Genomic DNA, 12,165 nt, shown 5'->3' with positions numbered 1-12,165 from the left:
CGGTAAATTATACCTACGTCCTCGGGCACTAACACCAGATGATAACTTTACTATCTCCAAAATATTACAAACAAATAGAATTCCTTAAGAATTCTCAAATGGGAGAAGAGAGAAAACTAAGAGAGAAAGATTGGTTGGGATGGTGTAAATGAGAAATGGTTAGGCCTATTTATAGTTGAGGTTCAGGGACTAACTTGCAAATGGCCTAAAAATTAGGGACCAAAATTGCAATTATCCCATTCAACTTTAAACAACTTGCCTACCATTTTTTTCTTTCGGTGCCACTTGCACCTCCCATTTTTTTGACTTTTCAACACCCCTTTTAATTTGTCTTTTCAACAATCTCCACCTTGAAGATTTGATTAGGATAATCACATCTTCACATACTTCCTTCAACTCTCCAAATTCGATAAAGCTATCTTTTGTAGTGCCTCCAAATGCGCTCTCGAGCGCCATACACCTAAAGGTGCTCAAATTCTTAGGATGTTAATCAAGTTCAAACAATGATTAAACTTGATTGTTGTTACCACCTTGGTCATCATATCTGCGGGATTATATGCTGTCGGAATCTTCTGAAGTAGAATTTTTCCTTTTTCAAAGACTTCCCGCACAAAGTGATATCTTACGTCGATATGCTTGGTTCTTGAATGATAGACTTGATTTTTCGCTAAATGAATAGCGCTCTGACTGTCACAATATAAACTTATGTGACTTTGAACAACTCCTAAGTCTTTCAACAATCCATTAAGCCAAATAGCCTCCTTAACAGCTTCTGTAACTGCCATATATTCTGCCTCTGTAGTAGACACAGCTACTGTAGACTGTAAGGTAGACTTCCAACTCACTGGGGCTTTCGCAAGAGTAAACAGATACCCCGTAGTTGAACGACGTTTATCTAAATCACCAGCAAAGTCGGAATCAACATATCCAACTACAAACTGACCAAGTGCTTCATCCTATTCAAAAATTAAACCAACATCTACGGTTTTTCGAAGATACCGTAGAATCCATTTCACAGCTTGCCAATGTCCTTTTCCAGGATCATGCATATACCTGCTCACAACTCCAACAGCTTGTGAAATGTCAGGCCTCGTACACACCATCGCATACATCAAACTCCCAACTGCATTAGCATATGGGACTTTCGCCATATATTCTCTTTCATCTTCAGTCTTCGGAGATAATTGAGCACTAAGTTTCAAATGAGAAGCAAGTGGGGTACTTACATGTTTTGTGTTTTCATTTACACCAAAACATTGTAATACCTTTTTCAGATATTGCTTCTGATTTAAACAGAGCTTGCCTCTCGGTCTATCTCTACTTATCTCCATACCGAGAATCTTCTTGGCCTCACCTAGATCTTTCATCTCGAACTCTTGATTCAACTGAGCCTTCAGCTTATCTATCTCATTTTGGCTCTTCGAAGCAATTAACATATCATCAACATACAAGAGTAGATAAATGAAAGATCCGTCATGCAGCTTCTGCAAATATACACAATTGTCATATTTGCTTCTTGTGTACTTCTGCCTTCTCATAAAGCTATCAAATCGCTTGTACCACTGCCTCGGGGATTGCTTCAATCCATATAGCGATTTGTTCAGCTTACAAACCCAATTTCTACCACCAGCATCTGTGTATCCTTCGGGCTGAGTCATATAGATCTCCTCTTCTAACTCACCATGCAAGAAAGCCGTCTTAACATCAAGTTGAGCTAGCTCCAAATTCAACTGTGCTACCAAGGCCAACAAAATTCTAATGGAGGAATGCTTCACAACAGGGGAAAATACATCATTGTAGTCAATTCCCTCCTTCTGAGCGTAGCCTTTAGCTACCAATCTTGCCTTGTAGCGAATATCCTTCTTGCTAGGAGATCCATCTTTCTTTGCGAATACCCACTTGCATCCGATTGCCCTTTTACCTTTCGGTAATTGCGCCAATTCCCAAGTATTGTTCTTTAGGAGAGACTGCATTTCTTCATCCATGGCGCTTTTCCATTTATCACTTTCTAAGCTTTGCATTGCTTCTTGATAAGTGATAGGAATATCATCAACAACGGGAAGGGCGTAGGCTACCATATCAGTAAATCGAGCAGGTTTACGAATTTCTCTCCGTGGCCTTGCAACTGCAACTGGTTCTGGTGTACTTAGTGGTTTTTGGGTCAGAACCTCTTCAACCTCTAATTCCTCCATTGTGGCTGGAGAATTAGACTTATTAACTGGGCAAATCCCCATCTGCTCAAACTCCACCTGTTTTGGAGTACACTCCACCTGCTGTGGAGTATTGCTCGTCTGAATATCTTTATCTGCTACCTTTTTCAATGTGGCAGATTCATCAAAGGTAACATCTCTGCTACAGATCATTTTCTTTGTGCTTAAGCACCAAAGACGAAATCCCTTCACTCCAGAAGTGATTCCCATAAAGAGAGCTTTCCTTGCCCTCAGATCTAACTTTGACTCCTTCACATGGTAATATGCAGTGGATCCAAACACATGTAAGGAATCATAATCTGTAGCCGGTTTTCCAGACCATACCTCCATAGGAGTTTTTCTTTCTAATGCAGATGATGGCAAACGATTAACAAGATGGCCAGCGTATATCACAGCCTCAGCCCAAAATTGCTTGCCCAACCCAGCATTGGACAACATACATCGAACTTTCTCCAGCAATGTTCGATTCATACGCTCTGCCAATCCATTCTGTTGTGGTGTATCCCTAACTGTGAAGTGTCGAACAATACCATACTCTTGGCACACATCGAAGAACGGATCACTTTTATATTCCCCTCCATTGTCCGTCCTAAGCCGCTTGATTTTCTTGCCAGTCTGGTTTTTGATCATAGTTTTCCATTTAAGAAAAACTCTAAGCACCTCATCCTTAGTTCTCATGGTATACACCCAAACTCTTCTGGAAAAGTCATCAACAAAAGTAACAAAGTAGTGTTTTCCTCCCAATGAAGGTGTCTTGGAAGGCCCCCACACATCTAAGTGAACATATTCCAAAATACCTTTTGTATTATGGATAGCAGTACCGAATTTCACTCTCTTTTGCTTTCCCAGAACACAATGCTCGTAAAATTTTAATTTGTAAGCCTTTGCACCTTTCAACAATCCTTGTTTTGCCAGAATTTGCAAGGATTTTTTGCTGGCATGTCCCAACTTCATATGCCACAACTGCATTGAGTCCAATTCTTTGTTACCGGATGCTGTAGCGACTGCTCCAATAACTGTACTACCTTGGTAGTAATACAAGTTATTTTTCCTGATGCCCTTCAATATCACAAGTGCGCCAGATGTCACTTTCAAAATCTCATCTCTCATAGTAACAACTGAACCATTGGATTCCAAGGCTCCCAATGAGATGAGATTTTTCTTCAAACTGGGCACGTACCGAACATCAGTCAGAACTCTGGTTGATCCATCTTGATTCTTTAATTGGATTGAACCTATCCCAACAGTTTTACAGGCATTGTCATTGCCCATATAAACAACTCCTCCATTTAGTTCTACTAAATCAGAGAACCACTCCCGGTTAGGGGACATATGATAGGTACAACCCGAATCCAATATCCACTCATCTGAATGGAACGACGATGATGATGCAACAAGTGATAGTTCAGAGTCACTAGTATCATGCTTAGCAATACAAGCATCTACAGCAGCTTTTCCCTTATTCTTCAGCTTTGGACAATTTTTCTTCCAGTGGCCTTTCTCATGACAAAAAGCACATTCATCTTTCCCGAGTCTGGACTTTGACTTTGATCTCCCCTTTTGAGTTTTCTTCCGAGTGTATAAACGACCTCGGACTACTAAAGCTTCTGTATCTCTGATTGAGTTTTTATGTTTGTCCTTCTTTCTCTGTTCATAACTGTATAACGCCGCACAGACTTCGCTCAGAGATATATCACTCCTGCCATGAAGTAGAGTAGTTTCTAGGAACTCAAACTCCTCAGGAAGTGACCCCAACAGCATCAAAGCCAAATCTTCATCTTTGAATGTCTCGTCCATATTCAGCAAATCAGTGACTAACTGATTAAATTTGGTGATGTGATCATTAATTGTGGTACTTGGGACGTATGTGAAGCGAAACAGTCTTTTCTTCAAGTGGAGCTTATTTTGACTGTTTTTCTTCAAAAATTTTTCTTCAAGTGCCACCCACAACTTATTTGCAGAAGTCTCCTTTGAAAAAGCATATCTCTGCTCTCGAGAAAGGCATGATCGAATTGTGCCACATGCCAACCGATTGATCGCCTTCCAATCTTCTCCTGTACATCATCTGGTTTCTCTTCATCAAAGGCAATGTCTAGACCCTGCTGAAAAAGGGCATCTAGAACCTCACTTTGCCACATACCAAAATGGCCCGTGCCATCAAAGATCTCCACGGCCAATCTTGCATTTGCAATTGTCGGTCTTGTCCACATGGACGATGTTGAAGCTCCTACACCGACCGTTTTCTCCATAATCTTTCAATATACCTAAGGAAATCTTTTCTGATGTGGAAGATCAGTTTAAACTGCAACCACAGAGCATACTACGATTAACCTTCGGCTCTTGATACCACTTGTTGTTCCAATAGGGTCGGAAGCGTGTAAATTATTGTACTAAAAAATCACACAAAGTTCAATTCCCAGGGAAGAGAGGTGGATCACAAGGATCTCTTAAATACCAAGTCTTTCCTTAATCAGAATATTCCTTCTAACGTAATTTAATAGCACAATTAAATACTACTATTATACCCTCAAATATTGAAAGAAAAATAGGACAAAAAGAACATAAGAGTTTTAACGAGGTTCGGTAAATTATACCTACGTCCTCGGGCACTAACACCAGATGATAACTTTACTATCTCCAAAATATTACAAACAAATAGAATTCCTTAAGAATTCTCAAATGGGAGAAGAGAGAAAACTAAGAGAGAAAGATTGGTTGGGATGGTGTAAATGAGAAATGGTTAGGCCTATTTATAGTTGAGGTTCAGGGACTAACTTGCAAATGGCCTAAAAATTAGGGACCAAAATTGCAATTATCCCATTCAACTTTAAACAACTTGCCTACCATTTTTTTCTTTCGGTGCCACTTGCACCTCCCATTTTTTTGACTTTTCAACACCCCTTTTAATTTGTCTTTTCAACACGGACAATCTTTAAGCACATGTATAAGGGTTTCCTTCTCAATCCCACAACGCGGGCACATGCAGTTAAAATCCCTCCTGATTTTTGAAATATTCTCGTACGTTGGCAGAATGTCATGGCCAATACGCCAGCAAAAAACCTTGATTTTTGGTAAGGTATGAAGTTTCCAGATAAGCCTCCAAAAGACCCGATGGGGACCGAAACCCACATGCTTGAGAGTCATCCAGGAATAAGCGGATTTTGTAGAGTAGGACCCCAAGGGATTATGAAACCAAATACGGTGATCGTCAGGGCCATTATGAAGAATGGGAATTTTGCAGATTTGGTCCCCCATGTAGTCACCATAGATCTCCCAAACCCTCTCCTCCTTCCAGCCAACACTCAACTCATCAATAAGCTCACAAACCCTGGTTTCGTTCACCTCCCCTCTGTTTAGCCGAATAGACTCACCCGGTCTTATCCGTTAGCTACTGAGAAGACTTAGGGCTAGTTCTTTATTATCTTTGAAAAGTGCTGTGGAAAAGTGTTTTTGAGAAGTACTTTTGAAAAATTTAGTTTAAAATTTGAGTGTTTAGCATTGCTGTCAAAAAGTGCTTTTGAGAAATAAAATGTTCATTTTAGACATGTTATTATTAAGTAACAAATATGCATTTAAATAATATTTAAATTAGTTAATATTATTATATATTAGTAATAATATAAAAAATTATTATAACTTGTTGTTAATATTTTAATATATGAAATATAAATTGTAAATATTTTAAAACAATAAATATTAATTAATTATAAATTTTAATTAGAATATATAAACTATATTTTAAATATTTAAATATAACCATTAAATATTTGTAATTAGTATTTTAAAAAATATTTTTTTATTTTTAATTAATGATTTTAACACAATTGTAATTAAGCATCAAGAAAAAAAAAGAAAAATATTATGTTATTGGAGGGGTGAAAAAGTAATTAAGCACCAAAAATGATTTTGGAAGAGGAAAAGCTAAAATTTTTAGCAGCTCCTTTTCAGCTCTTTTTCAGATGTGCTCTCAAAAGCACTCTTGAAAAGCTAAAAATTTCAACTAAAAGCAGCTTGTCTTCACAGCTTTTCTTTCAAAAGTGTTTTTGGAGTTAGAAGTGTTTTTTTAAGCAATAAAGAACTGCCCTTAATTGTGACTTCAAAGTATAGACAAGCATAGATCTGATGAAGCTTAAGACATTTTGTCACCAGAAAAAATATCCATATGCAGCAAGTCATGAGATTACTTGACCAATTTATTCTACATAATTAGGATCCTCACAGCAACTGCTAGCATTTCAGTTCCTTTGCCTCTGCAGCATCTAGCCCTAACGTGGCCAAACTCACTTATAGACAAGCCTGAACAGTTAAAATATTCTGATCCCACATGCATCCATCACGCCCTCTCAAATCATGACAGACACATCAACATGAGCCTGGGTTTCTCTTGCCAAAGACTGTCGATCAGGACCAACAGGACCCATCTACTATACTTTTGATTTTCTGCTACTAGCTCAGGAAGCAGACAACATCCTATCCTCATCCTTGTTGTTCAATAATATAAATCAACCAGCATGTGCTCCATCTCATAAATTTATCATATCTTATTATATCCATACATCAATGTTATAACCATCAAATTCGAGTTCACTCTCTTCAACATCAACTACCCATATTTTCTAGTATTTCTAATATTAGTTGAACTTCCAAACCTGTCCAGCACATGCCGTCATTACAGCTCATTTGACTTCGTTTAGCTAAGGATGCTTCTGCAATGCTTGCATCCCCGAGCAAACAAGCATGGGGCTTGTTTGGCCTGTTCAGCAGTTTGCTTATCCTGATCGCCATTACTTAATGCTACAACTCCATGATGCTGCGATCTTTATACACAAGTGAATCAGAATGAAACAAGAGGGAAAAGAGTGTGAAGATGAGTTTAAGTTTACTTGGTTGGTTACCCTTGTGCTTTGGCCTTCCACGTAAACACGGGTTAGAATATCTAAGCCAGAATCACAGGAACAAGGATTTTTTTTTGGGGGGGTGTTAGGGGCGCAGGGGTGGAGTGAATTCTACGAGTTCCAGTCATGGTCAAAACAAGGTAACCAACAGGTACAGCTAAAGCATAAGTATCAAGAGGAAGGGGTTAAGTAACACTTGGTAATTTCAGAAGCTTTTAATTAAGCCAGGAGATGGTGTTCTCTTGGATCTAATTTTCATTGGTACAAACTGAAATACGAAAGGCCGTCTACATGAGCTTATTGGTAAATCAACATCACCAACAACTAACACCAAACAAGATGTTCACAGGGTGCCAGTAAAATCTTCATGCCTATTATTTAAATAGTATGAGATTCAAACATCATTTTACAAATGCTGATAATATGATGTATTAATGGGTTACACGTACAATTAAAAATCTAATATAGAACGACTTCCAAAATCATATTCCAAATTGCAGCAAAACTACAGGATGCATCTCTTCGAAGACATTAGTGTGCATCATTTGCATTTAAGGGGGAAAAAGTTGACCAGGTGACGGCAACTAATTAACAATGGTTAGTTGTATTGGCAATAGGGGTCAAATAATAAGCCACTCAGTGCCCTGATAAGCAACAGCTGTGTGGCTTTCCTTCACAACCACACGGTCCTACTCCGAATGGAACGGTACTAGTAAACACACCGAGCCAATATCATAGGTCCTATTCTTCTCTATATAGCTCAGAAATTTTAATTTGCAAGAACTAAAGAAAGAGATGATAAACAAATATACGACACACAGAACATACATTCTATCCTGTTAACCTTGGGGAAAAAGGAACAAACGTTTAATCACACAAATCAGTTCAGTTCTCTATGGACCTGTAATTACTCAGTAGCAACTAACCACTGAACCAATCTCATAGAAAATTTAAGTAGTGAGAAAATAAAATAAAGGTAATTTAAACACTTGGCAGACTGATCAATCAATTTATTCTAGTTCATTCCTGCATTATATATAGCCTCAAAGAGTTCAACATACAAAATTATGGTAACAGAATAATCGACCAACTTATTCTGGTTCATATTCCTATTAACTTGGCAAACAAAATACAGTATACCTTATCAAAACTAGAACAAGTAAACAATAACAAAGCAAAGGGGGGAAAGGACTCATATTCCCAACTACAAGAAGAAGCAAAGAGAAGATGCACTACTTGATCAAGCTCCTTATTCTCCAACCTGTTCCATACTTTCCTCGGAAACATTAAGCCCCGCCATCTCCCCTTCCAATCCGCAACTATTCTCGACCAAAACATGAGGATCGTTATAATGCCTAACTGCCTCTACAATCCCACGAACACGCTTATACGAATCCGAGCAGTTATCAAACACTTCTGACCCAACAAAGACACCATCACACCCTAACTGCATCATCAGTGCAGCATCTGCCGGAGTCACGATTCCCCCAGCAGCAAAATGTACCACTGGCAGTCTACCCATTTGCTTAGTCTGAGCAACCAAATCATAAGGTGCGGCAATTTTCTTCGAAAATGCAAAAACTTCATCTTCATCCATGTTATTTAAGATCCTAATTTCACCCATCACACACCTGACGTTTTTAACTGTTTCGACGATGTTACCAGTGCCTGACAAGTCACCTTGCGTTCTAATCATTGCAGCTCCTTCTCTAACTCTCCTTAACGCTTCGCCGAGGTTCCTGCAGCCGCAAACAAAAGGGCACCTAAAATTATGCTTGTTAATAAAATTGAATTCATCAGCTATGGCTAAAACCTCGTTTTCGTCAATGTAATCGACCCCGACTCGTTCGAGTATCTGGGCTTCGACGAAATGGCCGATGCGGGAACGAGACATGATGGGGATCGAAACGGCGCGCTTTATTTGTTTGATGAGAGCAGGATCCGGCATGCGTGAAATGCCTTGGCGGTTGGGTTCAATGATGACTAAACAACAGGCGCCTGCTTCTTCGGCGATTTTGGCTTGGTTGGTGTTGGAAACTTCGAGAATGGCTCCGCCACGGAGCATTTGTGTCAGGCCCACTTTGATCGAGACTGGGTTTTTCTTGGTGTCGGTTATGGCCGTGTTGTTGTAGAGTGTTACGACTCCGTCTTCTGCCATGGCTGCCAGATGCTTGTGGATTTGCTTCAATGGAAAAAGCGGGAGTGTATTTCGGATTGGTTAGTTTCGAGGCTCGGAGATCGATGATTGTCGATTGGAAGGTAGGGAGGGAATGAAAGAAAGGCTGGGTGGAGGTGTTTGGTTAGTTCGAGAAGTTTCATGAAGAGTCAAAGGTATGGGTTTTCATTTTAGTCGGTGGTAAAGAAATTCACACAATAACATTTAAACAACAATGAATCTAAACAAATATTATCTAATGTTAATAATAAATGAGAACAAATTTTTATTAATAAAAATATACAACAAAAGATATATTTAGAATCTTTATATTACGAAAATAATAATATAATATTAATTTTGTCTGAAGAATAAAATACTTCTTTAGAACAATTATCTTTTACTAATAAAAGAAATAAAAAAACCTAAAAAATATAAAAGAAAATATACTCATCAATAAAAATATATGATTTCCAATCTTATAAACAACTTATAGAACATTGGAAGTATAAAATCACTAAGAGTTCTAATAAAAATGAAAGAATTGAATATTTAAAATTAATAGAACAACTTTATGAAAAACATAAAGATTTATTTACTTTATTTAACTATCATTATATGTTAAACTATAGCACTATATACAGTAGTAGTTCTAATAATTTTGAAAATTCTATAAACTTAGAAGAACTAAAAGTTACAAGTTATAGATATGATCAAGAAAATACTTCAACAGATGACTAAAATATAGAAATACCAGAACATATGAATAATGATCAAACAGATCCTTATGAAAAAAGAAAAATAGAGTCAGATCTCTAAAATGATGATTATCTGAGATCTTTTAATAAAAATTTTGAAAAAGTTAAAAATACAACTAGAATTTTTGGTAATAAAACAGAAAATATAGCTACAAATGAAATAAAAACTGAAAATCTAAGAGAATCATCTACTCAACCAGTTCCACATAGAGTAGATGATTTAAATAAAAGAAATGTTGCTCAATGAGGAATATATTTAGATTTAACTAATATTCCTATAGCAGACTAAGAAAAAACCATAGATGACTGGGCATAATCTATGACTATTGTTGTAAACAACAACAATATGTGGTCAAAAATTTTTTTTAACTATTTTGTTGGAACATTTCAGGGTTATATTCTATAATTTCTAAGAAGATGGGAATAATCTAATAAAGGAAAAAAACAAAAAGGGTAGTTAATCAACCAGATAAGAACTCCCAAAGATCTTTTAAAAGGATTAACTTTTATTCTAAAAACAGAATTTTGTGACTATTTTGATAAAAAAGATCAATGTAGTATATCTAGTTATAAATTGTCAAAAATCAAATTATGTGATATTAGATATTTAGAAGAATTCTTTAAAAAATTTATTCATGAATATCAAAAACTAAAAAATGAAAATATAGAATTTTAGAAAAACTAATATTTTCATAAATTACCACCATCGTGGGATGAGATATATATAAAAAAATATGTTTCTTTTTTAGAAAAGCATAGTACAATAGCTGGTGTACCATTAGAAAATATAGACTGTATAGGAAATAGAATAAATTTTGCAAAAGAAAGAATAACTTTATATTATTTACAAAGTAAAGCTTCTAAACAAGCTAAGCATAAATTAAGTACTAAACATTGTACAAAAAATTTAGAAAAATGAATGGGAATTTGGATGTAAACCAATACGTCCTAACACATATAAAAGATATCAAAAGAAAAATAGAAGGTATAAACTAGTTAGATGGAAACCAGAAAATAGAAAATATACGGGTTATAATAAAAAGAAAAAATCTATTAGAAGAAAAACTTCTAAAAAACCTAAAAAACAAATATGTAAATGTTTTATATGTAAAGAAGAATGTCACATAGCACCAAATTGTCCTAATAAAGGGAAAAGTGCAAAGAAAATGATTATAACACTTGAAGAACAATACTTAGAAATATACTTAGAAGAGGAAATAAATCCTGAAGAAATATTATATGAATTAATATCATAAACAGATTATGATACAGATGAAGAAAAATATATATTTATGTTTAATACAGGAAGTTGTTCTAATAATCAATTAGAACAAATTCCTAAAAATGAATAGTAAGATATAAAATTAGGAAATTTAATTGGAGAAGAAAAAAACTTTTTTGATGAAATGATATAATAAATAAATAAAAATCATATTTCTAAAGAAGAAATATATAAAATATCTAAATTTAAAATATAGAGTCAAAGACAGAGAGAAAAAATAAGAGGTAACACAGTAGCTAAAGATACTAGAGGAGGATTAACAGAAATCTCATTATTTAAAATTAAGAGGATTAAAAAAAATATCCTCAAGTTAGATATATACATTTAGGAATAGTAATGATAACTATTAGAGCTTTCTTTGGAAAAGGTCGTGATATACTGATAATAGCAGTTTTGCTAGATAAAAGATTTGAAAATCCAATAAAAGTACTTATTGGAGGAATTCAATCAAACTTACATACAAGTGTAATAGGATTTAAAGTTAAACCAAATTACTTTATACTATTACAGATCCTCTAATAGAAGAGTGTTTATGTCTAAGAATTCAAACAAAAAAACTCTGAAATTAATGATGTTGGAGTCTTTGATGGAGTTCTCGATAATAGTATGGTGGAACAAACCGTTTTCGTAAGATGCGTTTCATTTCAACCCAAGTAGTAACAGGTTGCTCTCTATAAAGAATCCTGTTTTTACATAATTGATTCCACCATGTTAGTGCATAATTAATGAACTCAGCGACAGCGTATGTTACCTTTTTCTCATCAGAGTAATTGTAACAAGCAAAGATTGCTTCCATCTTTTCCTCCCAATCAAGGTAAGCATCAGGATCATTCTTCCCTGAGAAAGAAGGAAATTTTGGTTTGGG

At 35.8% G+C, this 12,165-nt stretch overlaps 1 protein-coding gene across 1 annotated transcript; it reads right to left on the bottom strand.

Moving 5' to 3' along the window:
* Positions 1-8,103: 8,103 nt before the first annotated feature.
* On the bottom strand, positions 8,104-9,522 carry LOC107932685 (pyridoxal 5'-phosphate synthase-like subunit PDX1.2). Its single transcript, XM_016864743.2, has one exon. The coding sequence runs from the start codon at positions 9,261-9,263 to the stop codon at positions 8,355-8,357; it is 909 nt and encodes a 302-aa protein (XP_016720232.1). The 5' UTR covers positions 9,264-9,522; the 3' UTR covers positions 8,104-8,354.
* Between the last annotated feature and the right edge of the window lie 2,643 nt (positions 9,523-12,165).

Source organism: Gossypium hirsutum, chromosome D10 (assembly GCF_007990345.1).
Source record: "Gossypium hirsutum isolate 1008001.06 chromosome D10, Gossypium_hirsutum_v2.1, whole genome shotgun sequence".
Lineage (NCBI taxonomy): Eukaryota > Viridiplantae > Streptophyta > Magnoliopsida > Malvales > Malvaceae > Gossypium > Gossypium hirsutum.
This window is presented reverse-complemented; position numbering and strand designations above follow the sequence as displayed.